General features: G+C 42.4%; 1 protein-coding gene across 3 annotated transcripts in view; it reads right to left on the reverse strand.

Annotated features, from left to right (window-relative positions):
- LOC148538172 (cohesin subunit SA-2-like) overlaps positions 1-13,018 on the reverse strand; it is a 125,952-nt gene that overhangs the window by 52,516 nt on the left and 60,418 nt on the right. For all 3 annotated transcript variants that reach the window (XM_088458733.1, XM_088458726.1, XM_088458741.1), the window contains exons 14-16: positions 6,881-6,988; positions 1,387-1,495; positions 687-795 (exon numbers count right to left, since the gene is read on the reverse strand). In XM_088458733.1, coding sequence (XP_088314859.1) covers positions 687-795; positions 1,387-1,495; positions 6,881-6,988 — 326 coding nt within the window. The remainder of the gene's footprint in view (positions 1-686; positions 796-1,386; positions 1,496-6,880; positions 6,989-13,018) is intronic.

Raw genomic sequence — 13,018 nt, forward strand, 5'->3', positions numbered from 1 at the left:
GGTAAATATTTTTCTATGTCATCAACTAAAAGCTTTAGTCACTTCTATTATCTACCTATAAGGGGCCTGATTGCGATATAACGGGGGGGGGGGTTAGAAAAACGCAGGCATCTCAGACAGTTTACACACTGTTTTCTGAGCGTCCATAAATTACACACTGTGCAATCTACCAAACAATGTAGTCTGCATCGTTTGGTGGTTACAGCGTTAACTGTATAATGTTAACATATCGCTTGGTCGTCCTGTAGAGCATACACATTGCACGCTATGCGGGGAATCCTCAACGAGATTGTCAGATTGAGCTGCATGTAAGGAAAATCTGAAGATGCAATGCACAACACCACGGAAGCATGCATAGGGTGTACACACTTGACAATTTGAACGATTTGTTGTTCCGTTGCGTCAGAATCGACCATATTGTTCAAAAAATTGTCTAGTGTGTAGGGGCCTTTACTCAGAAGGCTGATAGCCACCTTATCTGCGTTTGATGTTTCCGGGTTTGTGCGTGGGCGGCGGATGTAAGATGCTTTCAGTGGGCGTCTCTGACGGCAAGTGAGTCATTAGTATATTTTCGCTATTGCAATCCATGCAAGATCGCAGCTGCGATGGCATTTGTGTCCATCTCTGAATCAGGCCCATAGACAACAGTACTAGGTTTTACCTTTATTATGTTACAGCCATCTCACCTTTGATATCTTGCAGCAGCAGGATAGATGTCATGCATTGCCAGTCTTTTAGAAATCTAGGTGTGCAATCCCACAGACTGTCAACTAGGTAGGTCACATGTTCATGCATCTAAAGGTAGATAATTACTAATGAATGAAAGTCATTTGGTTTATCAATTACAAAGGTAAAATCTCTGTCCCATGTGATATCTATTCTGCATAATAGCGAGGTATAGTCAACAGAATTGGGTAGAGTCACAGATCAGATTACAGGTTCTCTTGTTTAAGAAAGTTCTGGGAATTATTTTAGATTTTCTGGAAATTACACACAGGAAATATTTGCAGCAACCACAATTTTGGAGGTGTGCATAGAGTGGTAATATTTACCAACCACATAAGTCATGCAAAAAGATTCTGTACCACTATAGACTGTATATATAGTCTCTATATATCAGACATGCCTATGTGTATGCACAAGTATGTAAGATTATGGAAGTACAGTATGTCTGTTACCAGTGGCGGATTTCCCACTAGGCACCTGCCTTGGGGCGCCACCAGCTGGGGGCGGCACAACGCGCTACATACCACACCCTTTTTTTTTTTTAGAGCAATTGCTGATATGTTTTTTCTGTAGCAGTACAAGCCGGGAGACGGTTGTCAACTCGCAGCTAAGAATAGTTTTACACAAGGTATAAATGCACTCATTAATGTTTCATTGTACCTCATTTTCAAGGAAGAAATCTAAAAGATTCTTCAACTGTATTAGATTGTGCTCAGAGCATTCCGTTTCCTGTGACTCTCTGCCTTCTCTTGTTATTGGGTTCAAATGCCTGTGAATCATTAATGGGAGATCTAATATTAGACACAGTACGTACAGTAAATAAGGGGCAGGTAATGTGTGGCACTCCAGTTGTTGTGGTACTACACATTCTAGCATGCCCTGCCACAGTTTTAGGATTCTCTAACAACTAAACTGTGGCAGAGCATGCTGAGATGTGTAGTTCCACATCACCTGGAGCGCTAAACGTTGCTTATCCCTGCAATAAAAGATGCTTTCAGCAGCTGGAAGTGATGAATGAATGCCCACCACTCTGATATATCATTGGAGCAATGTGGTTTCAGTAATAACTGTTAAGGAAAACATTTGTTACACTTTAGAGAGCAATAAAATTAGGAGTGGACAACTGTGCTTTAGATTACTTCATAGACTTCTACAACTAAGGAGGACAATTCAGAACATTCATTCTAATTTTCTGCTACTGTACTTGCCTTGTACTTGGTACCTCCACATTTCTTACCAATACAGAGAGAATAGAGGTATATGTCTGTGATGTAGTTTTCTATTACCAGTGAGAAGAAGTGGAAAGAGGGAACTGCAACTGTTAGGTGACAGAGCATGCTCTAAACTTATTATACATTATATTCACTGTCATCAATATATAGGACACTGCTTAAGCCTGGGCTGGTATTGCCAATATACAATGTTAGTTTCTAGGGCTGCAGGAAAGAAGAATTGTTCTTGTTGGTGAATCCTATGTCAGACATTCTGTTTTACACCAAATTACTGTCCAACCAGCTTCTGCTAAGTAGCCACAGAAAGCCACAGTTAGGATCAAGATGCCATTATACTGCAAATGCTGTACCCTGTTTTCAGGAAAGCAATTTTAAGATAATAAAGATGCTAAAAAAGTTAATGTATAATATGACCTGGCACTGTAATGAGGACAGGATGACCTAGAGGCAAGAACAGGAGATGAGATAAAAAGATTACAGGTAAGTTTACATTAAACGTCTACTTGTTGAAGTGACTGCAATTTACTAAATGAGCTGTGGATTGTATGCAGAAGTTTTAAATTCTAGAGGATTGCTCTTACTATTATTATCCATGTGTACACAATTAGCAATACATATTTCATTCCCATATACTTGCATCTTAGTTTAATACATACATTGAGTTAAAACACACATAAATGTAGCGCTGGGACTAAACCATTGGAATATTGAAGCTTTCTATTAGCTTCATATCCAGAGCAGGTTCACATCATTAATATGTATTAATCAGCAATTAATACAACACACATAGGGGCAGATGTACTAAGCTCTGAATAGTGATAAACTAGAGAGTGATAAATGACCAGCCACTCAGCTCCCATCTGTCATGTTACAGGCTGTGTTTAAAAAATGACAGTTAAGAGCTGATTGGTTGGTTGTTTATCACTCTCCATATCTTAGTACATCTGCCCCATGAACCCACTCATATCTACACACAGGCAAAACCATTTACAATGATGAAGATGCTGTCATTACTCAGTCACACAGCTGTAGCTCTCTACCTCCAGCAGGGGCATATCTATAATGTATGCAGGGTGTGCGGGGAGCACGGGCCCCTGGGTCCAAGGGGGCCCTGCACCGCATACCCTGCACCCATAATATTACTTACCTCTCCGGAGTCCCACGTCGGCGTGGGAGTCCGGAGCTGTAAAATGACTGGAAAATGGGCATGGCAGCCATTTTCCCATCGTTTGCGCATGCGCAGTACAGGGAAAATGGCCGCCGCGGCCATTTTCCCGGAGACCTGTGCATAAACTATAGACTCTGGGCACACTCTAGTGCCCAGAGTCTATAACTCCGGCGCTGGCCACGCACAGCTCAGTGCGCTGCCGGGCGGAGAGGAGGGGGCATGCGTCGGAGACTGCGCATGGGCCCCCTCCTCTCTAGAAATGCCCCTGACCTCCAGCCCTGGTTCTTGATAAAGTCGTTGAATGTATTGCATTAGTCAATAACATTTAGCCTATTTTCCTCTTCTTCTATATCGCTAAACTGTGCCTGAAGCCATACCCAGCCCCCGCCGACATATCGAGCGGCCTGTACATTCTGGACGATCCAGTGGAGAAGATGCCCATAGCAACCAATTAGCTTTCAAGTACCATTTATCAAGTACAGTCTATAAAATAATTGGTAGGAGCTGATTGGTTGCTATGGGCAACTTCTCCACTGGTCTACTTCTCCACACTCTTCACTGCTTGATAAATAGACCCCTAAGTCTGCCAACTGGCTCTCTCTCCTTGTTTTATATTGAATCAAAACTTAAGAGACTGATACAAAACACAATGACTGGGCTACTGCCGCTACGTGCAAGGGTGTGGTGGCTGACAGAGTGAAAGACACTCTGGTCAGCCAATCAGCAGCAGCACATACGACAGCCCCACCCCAGGACTAACTGCCACTGGTGTTGCTCTCAGTGAGTCACTGGTTGCTGGGGTGGCTGGCTGCTGCAGCTATTGGTGATTGAGCAGTACGTGACAGTGTCAGGCACCCACTACATATGTACTGCATGACAGACCCAGTGGTGCCGGAGTGTCAGGGGTCTATTTACTAAGCTGTGTTAGGAGTTAAAGTGAACGGTGATAAGGTACCAGCCAATCAGCTCCTAAGTGCCATTTTTCAAACACAGCCTGTGACATGACAGTTAGGAGCTGATTGGCTGGTACCTTATCACCGTTCACTTTATCTCCTAACACAGCTTAGTAAATAGACCCTCAGTGTCTGGAGTGACATCATTGGTGAGGAGCTGAGAGAGAGGCAGGACCTGATTTAGAGATGTTGGTGGCCAATAAGGTGATCTCTTTACCCTCTGCAGAGCATTGTTGCAGTGAGAAAAACACAAAACATTGCATAGTTGAACCCTGTCCACATGAGACCTATCAAGCAAAATAACACACCAACCAATTGTATAGAAAAAAAAACAAAACATTTTATTGTAAATGCAAAAAACATAAATACAAGTAACCTCTGTCAGGTCTCTGGGGTCAGGAACCCTAAGGCTTCTGTATTAGGAGAGTGGATGAAGCTAGAGGTCTTGATGAAACTCCTCCTCATGCTGGGGTAACTGAGACAAACTGGCTTAGTCTTTGGAAATGAGTCTCTAATTCAAATAGACTAAATTGGTACACAAAGCAGATAGCACTGGCTGGAACGGATCAGTGATTGCAAAAGACACCAGAGCTACAGGAGGAGGGTAGATGAGTCTTAGCAAGTATAGTATGCTACTGAGACTGGTTAATAGGATCTTGTGCATAGCCAGAGAAAGATGATGGGATCTGATTGAGTATTGACAGAAATTGCAGGATATAGCATGATAGACTCTTGCTGGGAGCGGTACAGTACACAATCTGAGTTCACTGAGTATGGAACAAACCCTGGAAAAAATGTTCGAGTAAATTGTATACAGAGCACAGTCTGGAATGGATGCTGATGTATGCTGTACAGTATATAGCGCACAGCATGGAGTTGATGATGGAGCTTGCTGTGTACAAGTACTATTCTAGGCTGTTTTTATGTCCTCCTGTCCAACCTCAGCTTTGAGATCTGCAAAAGACCTGGATGAAATATTGAAGGCAATGGCTCCAAAAGGATTCCTTCGAGCTTTCAACTAGAAATGGCTGCTGGAATGGCAGGAATGGCTTCTGCGGATAGGCGGTCTCCATACCCACATATATGTAGGATATATACAGACATATTGACAGAAATGCCAGTAGTTAATGTTCACTGTCCAGCTCTGATGGAATGACCTCTCAGCAGAGCATGTAGAGGAATACCACATTGGCTAGGTTGATGAAGCCTTCTTCCTGCCAGTATCCAGTGAGAGACATGTCTATACTTGTCATCCATAAAATAATATCTGTAGATGAAAGATTGTTAAACTGGTTACACCTTCTACAGATGCACTCAGCAACACAGCTCAGGAGCTCGCTGGAGGATGCCTGCATCATCGTGCATTCTGGGCTCAAGCACGCTTGCTGGTCTTCATATGACTCAAAGACATTAGATGCAGGCTTCTTAGCAAGAGTGTTGTGTGAGACCTATGTTAAGGTTGTTAAATCAACACAGCTTAGAGAATCCTTCATGCTCTCTCTGATGAGGTAGGTGACATTGGTTTCACCATTTTTGTGTGGTCTCCTCTTAGACATAAATCGCCTAAAGTGCCAGATGAGCGAACGTCTTTCAACAGATCTTCCAGTCTCACTCTTCTGGACCGCAGTGCAATGGGTGCCATTTTATGAATCTTCCTCAGGCTGACATGAATGGCTGTGTTCTGATTGGTCATAGCTTGAGAACAGCCATTCTGATTGTTTAGTATTATTGTTCCGCAGTACTGTACAAAGTACTGTACATAGACAAATAAGTGAAGATACCAGTGACTTACAGTACAATAAAATGCAGGACAATGACATGGTTTATACACATTGCTGCATTAGCGATCATAATACTCAAAATAAGCAGCGGGGAGTCAGCAACCAAGTGTTCGGTGCCCTTGTGTGGAGTAAGGAGTAGATAAAAGTATAAGTATAGTACCATAAATAGTGTGTCCCTCTGCTATAGTGTCACCAGTCCTTGGTGGCAATGCCTCACGCTGGTTGTGGGCCATTTTTAAGGGCCCCATGTGTACCAGTTTTACCACTACCAGCCTAGGATAAAGCGCTAGTGCTTGGTTTCAATTTTGGGGAACTCATACTTTTTTGTTAATTTCAGTTGTTTAGGCAACACGTCTGTCAGAGGCAGCTAATTTTTTAGGTCGTTTTTGGACAGTCTTCCAAACCACCTATTAAGAAATCTGGTGATTTATATTCTTATAATGGGAAAGAAAATTAGGATGCTTCTAAAATTTGTTTTTTTGTTGAGGTTTTGAGCCTAATAATCTTCAGAATGCAAAACCAGAGGGAAAATTAAGAAGTTCTGTCAGTTTTTGAAAACCCCACACTTAGTCGACTTACCCCTAGACAGTTCTTAGCTGACCTAAAGGTGCCTACACAGTTGCCGATATTTTGGACGACTGAACGATAACGATATAGTTATCGTTTAGTCGTTCACTATATCGTCCAGTTTGTACTATACAGTCCAGTTTGTACGCAAAAACGATGAACGATAACGACCAACGCACTCCCGCAGGTCTTTGATCTTTGTCGTTCATCGCCCGAACATGCAGGCCAACCTGATGATATTGTCAGGATGTTGCATGTTCGGGAATGAGGGCGGGAGCCTGGCACTGAACGATATCGCTCAGTGTTTGTGCTCAATGTCGTTAGCGACAGTGAGCACACCCCTGCCGGAGACATACTAGATATTACTTTTTCTGCCATGTACGTAACAAGTACTTTGGCACCGCTGTTGTCTGTTTTAAATAATCCCTTAAACGTTACGTGGATTTTGATTACCTTCTATACAGAAACTCCCCAGCAGCTGCAGCCAGCGGCCTATGTGTTGCATACACGAACTGGTACAAGGTTTCACAGTCCTCAATAGTAAACAGATCCTCACAGTTCCTGCAAGAAAACAGAACAGATTTATTGTGCAAGATTCCATTCTAATTCAACTCAACAAAGACCAGCTAATTCATTGTGTGATAATACAATTACAGTGATTCTTCACTTGTCCAAAGGGCTCATGGTCTAAGCTGGCAGTGCCAACCGGGCAACACTGTCCATTGACAACGCCATAAGGGTCCAAACACATTACACTTCATTATGCAAACAATAATGTAATGATAAGATTTTTAAACTTTGCTAGCTTTCATTTCTGTTCACAAATAATGAGTAAAATACGCTTAACTATAAAACATAAGGCCAAAATGTTACTGCAATACTATAATAACAAATACTTAATATAGAAAGTAAGAACAGATACTGAGAATTATATCCAACATAAAGAACTTTTACTGGTCACCATTTAAAAAAAAAAAAGAAAAGCTCTGTTCAGTGATGGATACTAGGCAGAGAATAAAATCTTATGTAGACACTCAATACACTGAGTACGAGCCTTTTTTCTAAGGCCAAGTGACAGATCACATACATTTGATTAGGTATGAGACAAGACTTTTGTTTTTAACCAATGTACTATATTTTTCTGTGTCCAGCATAATACTGTAATTCAGGGTTCCTAAAAAGTACTTATATATCTTTGTAAAGTTTTAAGTACAGCATTTTTGCTGTTATTAACACCTGACACCTTGTAGATCGACAAAGTGTCTTTTCACTCATGATCCCATGTCTAGATTAAAGATCGATCTAAACCGATCAACATCATTGTTGTGTTTCAGGGCCTAAATCGCACATTTATGAACACTTAAAAATCAATATAAAAGAAGTATCTGTTAGTAAATGTGTAATTTAGCCCTTGAAGCACAACATGATGTTGGCCGATTCAGAATCAATTAAAATTGACCTTTATTAAATTTACCCCTAGGTACTGTATCTCTTCTTACTAGAAATGCTAAGAAAAGATTATTTCAAAGATACATATAATATGCACTAAAACTTATACTATGCAGAGCACTTACACATGCTTGGTTAGTTGTCTGGCAGCTCTGTAATAACTTTAAAACCATCCCATTACTTAAATAAAGTTTGAGTTTTTTTCCTACAATGCTGCTCAGTTAGGTGACATTTCTGTGTTTTAAAAGATTTTTTGTTTGCTCAATGTACTGTATGCACTGAAACATCAGTGATCGCAAAATAAGCGAAATAACGCAATTTTACCCACTATAAGATGTTTGGGACACGGTTTTTAAAACAAAATGGGTCCTGCGCAAAGCGCTGTGTTTCCTCTGTGCAGTATCACAGCAGCCAATCACTGCCGGCGGTGTATTCTCAACCAATCACCACCGGCTGATTTTCTTCACTACAGCTCCAAGAACCCCCCTGGTGCTTGAGGATCTTCTTTCCCTCTGTGTCGGCTTCTGCAGCTGCCATCCGCTCCTCGCTTACTAGACTAAGGGGTCTATTACTAGACTAAGGGGTCTATTTACTAAGACTCCACATATCGTGGAGTTAATGCCACTCCTGCTTCGCCTGCTGCCGCTGTGAAGCAGGAGCTGACTAACACAGCTGTTACTAAAAATAGACCAGCCGAGGAGGGTGAACGTTAAGTCACCCTCCTCGGCGGTAACAGCTGAGACTCCTTTCCCCTTACAGCCCTGTTGTGACTCACCATCTCCGGTTGGCAGCAGCAGTTACTTTTTTTTTCCAACAAACTTTATTTACAAACTGACGCAGCTCAAGTCCTGCTTCTCCAGTGAGGAGAACCAGATACCAGCAGCTTCAGGAGGTGGTATCAGCGCTAGATAAGACACCCGACGGTAAGAGACCTCTCCTCTTAGTAATACTTGGGACACTTAGCGCTGCCATAGGTGTTTCCAGGTGCTGTGCGCTGGCAGAGAAAATCCCTTTAGTACATACTGAGAAGTGGTATGTACAGGGATTTTCTCTGCCTTTAGCGTTTTTCTCCTTTCTCTTCCCTTAGTAAATAGACCCCTCAGTAATTCTCCCTGTGCTCCCGGCTTCGGTCCCTCTCCCTCACACTCTGCTCCCGCCTAAGCCGTAGCCACTCCCCACTCACTGTGCTAAAGCCTCCGCTCTGTGGGGATGTCGGACCCGAGGTGTCTGACACTACGGACCCACGGTACGGGACACTACGACACTACGGACCCCAACCTTTCAGAGCCCTAAAAGGTGGGGGCCCCTGGCTCTGGTCCCTGTCACTAGCCAGCTATGTGGCCCCTTCCCTGGTATTACTGGCCAGCTGTGTGCCCTCCCCAATCCTGACTGTGTAACTGCATTTCTTCACTATCCCCGACTGTGTAGCTGTGTGTATTTCCCATTTACCCTGACTGTTGGCTGTGTGGACCCCAACCTTACCCCCAGCACTGCCTGTCTCTAATCTCCTCCTTGTCCCAATACTGCACCAGCTATCTACCCTTGCCCCCTCCATACACCCAGCACTGTCTGTCCCTAAACTCCTCCGTGCCCCCAATACTGCCCCAGCTATCTACCCTTGCCCCCTCCCTACTCCATACCTCCTCCTTACCACAGCTGCTATCTACCCTTACCCCCTCCCTACCATTAGAACTTCCTGCCACAAACCTTTTCTTTGCCCTCAGTTCTAGCCCAGATGCTACCTACCCTAGCCCCCTTCCTATCCCCAGCACTACCTCCCACTAGCCCCCTACTTGCCCCAGCACTGTTGCAACTACTGTCCACACTTACCCCTCCCTACCCCCAGCTATGTCCGCCCTAACTCCCTTCTAGCCCCAGCTCTACCCCAACTTCTACCTGCCTTTACCCCCAGCTCTACTCCAACTGCTGCTTGCCCCTAACCCCCTGTACCCCAACTGCTGACGGCCCCCAGGACTGTGCCAACTGCTCCTTCCCATAATATGTAATGGGACCCATAAACAATGGAGTAGGGCCCCAATTTTCTAAAGTAAGGGGTCCCTGGGACCCACAATTTTTTTCGCTCAGCGCAATCACTGATCATGTTCCGCAACAGGACAGGCAAGATGCACCGTGGAAATGTTCATGCCCTCCTCTGCTTGCCAAGGAACACCCTTAAAAATTAACACTCTTCAGCTCTTTACCTAAATGAATAACCTCTCTAATTTTGCACTGCTCCACAAAACTGTGAGCACCAGTGTGTCTCCTCCACGTCAACTGCTCCCAGTGTCTAGTGAAAATGCCATATTGCATTACAATCCCATACACTTTGGCAGGAATCAGGATGCACTTGCACAAATCTAGATGCACAACACTTGTTAGGCTTCTTTTCACTGTGTTAGGCTTATTTTCCGTTAATGCTGCTCTATGTTTGCACCCCTACATTTGTATTTATGTTGAAGAATGGTCTCTCCAACGAGTCTCTATGAATTATCACTTATTGTGGAGATCCAAAAAAAGAGTCAGGGAAGAAGGAAAAAGTAAAAAAAAAGTTAAATAACATGAATAGATTTTTTTTCCTAATCAAATAGGGTAGAAAGTTATATTTAATCTAAATTTACATAGCATATTAAAATGTTTATTGGGATACCTTCCCTTTAGTAGGCAGTAAAATTATATTTTGATCATAATCAGGTGCGTTTTGACATTGGCACAAGTGACACATGGTGACCAGTGGTCAGTACACTGTGAACTTCATTTCAATTTTGCCAACTTTGTTATTTGGTTTCTAGGTCATAATGACATTGTGACCTACTGAATTATGTCTCAAGCCCTCAGTATACATTTCTGTTATTTCATTAGCAATGTCCTTCATTTACAAGTAGTTATACACAGTACTAAAGGTTGTATTGGAGCCACAAAAGTCCAGTGTACTTGTCATACATCCGGGGGATACTTAATATTTGAGGTAAACCCCCGAAAACAGGTGTTTTCGGGGAATTTATCTCAAATTAACTTTGATAAATGGGCCCCTAGATCATACTTCAATGTCCATATAAGAACTACATTTATAAAAATCCAACTGTATGGATAAGAAGTTCAGTCCATAATGTAGATAACTTGTCTGTAAAAAGTGACAATCTTGTAGCCTTCACTTCGCCAAGGAAGCCGCTGGAATCGTGATCTAAAACACACCCCTTCACCAAATAAACACCCCAAAAATGACAGATTGGCCAGACATTAGATGATTCTGCAGAAAATTCATTGGATCTAGAAATCTCAATCAGAAGAAATTGGATCACCCACTGTGTAAGACTGCTATCTGTTTCCAACTGCAGTTGCCTGGGGGTCTGATGTGGCCCGCAAGGTAATTGGGTCCTACCTGGTTCATCCTAACAGGTCAGACTTCTGTGGGGGGCTGGGGCATACAACTCACTTCTAAAAACTCTCACGTCAGTAAATTTACAGCTTAGAGCTGTATTCAATTTGAGTGGACCCGCGATACTTTTCCACCTCCCGGACTTTTCGCGTGTTTTGCAGGCGGAAAAGTATCGCGCGCGTGCCTACGTATTCCCGTATTCAATTTGAAAGTAGGCGAAAACGGGACCCAGCGAATCTTAAACAAGTGGAAAGTCCTGTCAGATTTGGGGATATCAGCCTGACACCCCCCCAAAAGATGCTCTGACATGGGGGTTAGCTATGGTTACCCCCGATTTGGCTTGCTGAAGGTATTAGTTGTTTTTAAATACCTGCTGCTAAATAGCGGTTTTGTATAAGTGGTGCAGAATAGTATTCAGGAGGTTTTTTTTTTTGCAGAAAAAAACTTATCCCAGCAAATTTGGGGTACGTGAAAATGGGGGCCAGCATATTTAAAAGTTGCTAAAGTTAAGTTTAAAAAAAATCGTGAAAAATCCACCTGCCGCAAGCCCCTGCAATGAAAAAAAACACCTGGGGCATACTTGGGGACCTCCCTAGAGTGTAGTTCGCTAGTTTTTAACTTTGTCCCCCAACATTTTTTTTTTTGCCCCCAAAATTAAAGTGATTTTTTTGGGGGTGTTCTTAAGTTTTTTTTTTTTTACACAGTTTACCTTTGGGGGACTGTCTGAAGGCTGCTCGGGGGTTCCTGCAACGTTCCCAAAACCCCAATTCTGCACTTTTTTCCCGCCTGCTATTCATAGGCGAAACTTTTCCGCCTATTACATTGCATTGACTTTCCGCCTAGGCGGAAAGTCTTTGAAATTGAATACAGCGATACTATTCCACCTGGCGGAATGACGTCATCGGCAAAACTTTTTCGCCGAATCCGGCTTTTCGCCTCAAATTGAATACGGGCCCTAGTATCCTTTATTGAAAAACCTTGCCTGAGCAAAAAAATATAGGCGATATGCTGCCCTCTAGTGACAGATAATACATTTGCATATACCAATAACCCATAATCATTTATACATGACTAAAGCTAAACTCTAAAATAAAAGTTGCCTTAAATAAAAAATTAATATCAATCATTCACAAATATGTATGTAAAGTCCCTACACTTTCAGAAAACATTAAATGTTAAAAATTCTAAATAAAATTGCTGTGCATTTCAGTGCAAACTTGTTTACGGTTACCAGCATATTTTCCACAAGACCTAGCTATTATTGTTGTCAGGCCTACGGGCTTCGGCTCATCTGCACACAGTATAGAGTCCTGCAGAGGTGATCTATTGATAACATGTGGAAGCATTGTTTAATCTCACTGTATATTTTCAAAATGAAAGACAGACTCTTTTTCTATTTTTGATCAACTCAATATTTGGAAAAAGTCCAGGCAATTTTCTACAGGCAGATACACGAACACTGGATAAGTGGATTACTAACAGAGAGTCTGCTGAATATATAAAAATTATTTCCTCTTGTGACCTTTTTCTATTTTGATCAGCTCTTTTTTACGCATATATTTTTGAATAATATTAGTGGCCAATTAGTACATAGGGTTTTAGTACAACCTCCAGTAGGTAACAATATGAAGATAATCCGGTATGAGACTATGGGGCATATGTATCAAAGCTTGATGTGAGATAAAATTCTGTAATATAAATCACCAACCAATCAGCTCCAAACTATCATTTCTTAAACACAGCCTGCAAAATGTAAGTTAGAAGCT

This window comes from Taudactylus pleione, unplaced genomic scaffold, assembly GCF_031769625.1.
Source record: "Taudactylus pleione unplaced genomic scaffold, aTauple2 ptg000041l, whole genome shotgun sequence".
Taxonomy (NCBI): Eukaryota; Metazoa; Chordata; class Amphibia; order Anura; family Myobatrachidae; genus Taudactylus; species Taudactylus pleione.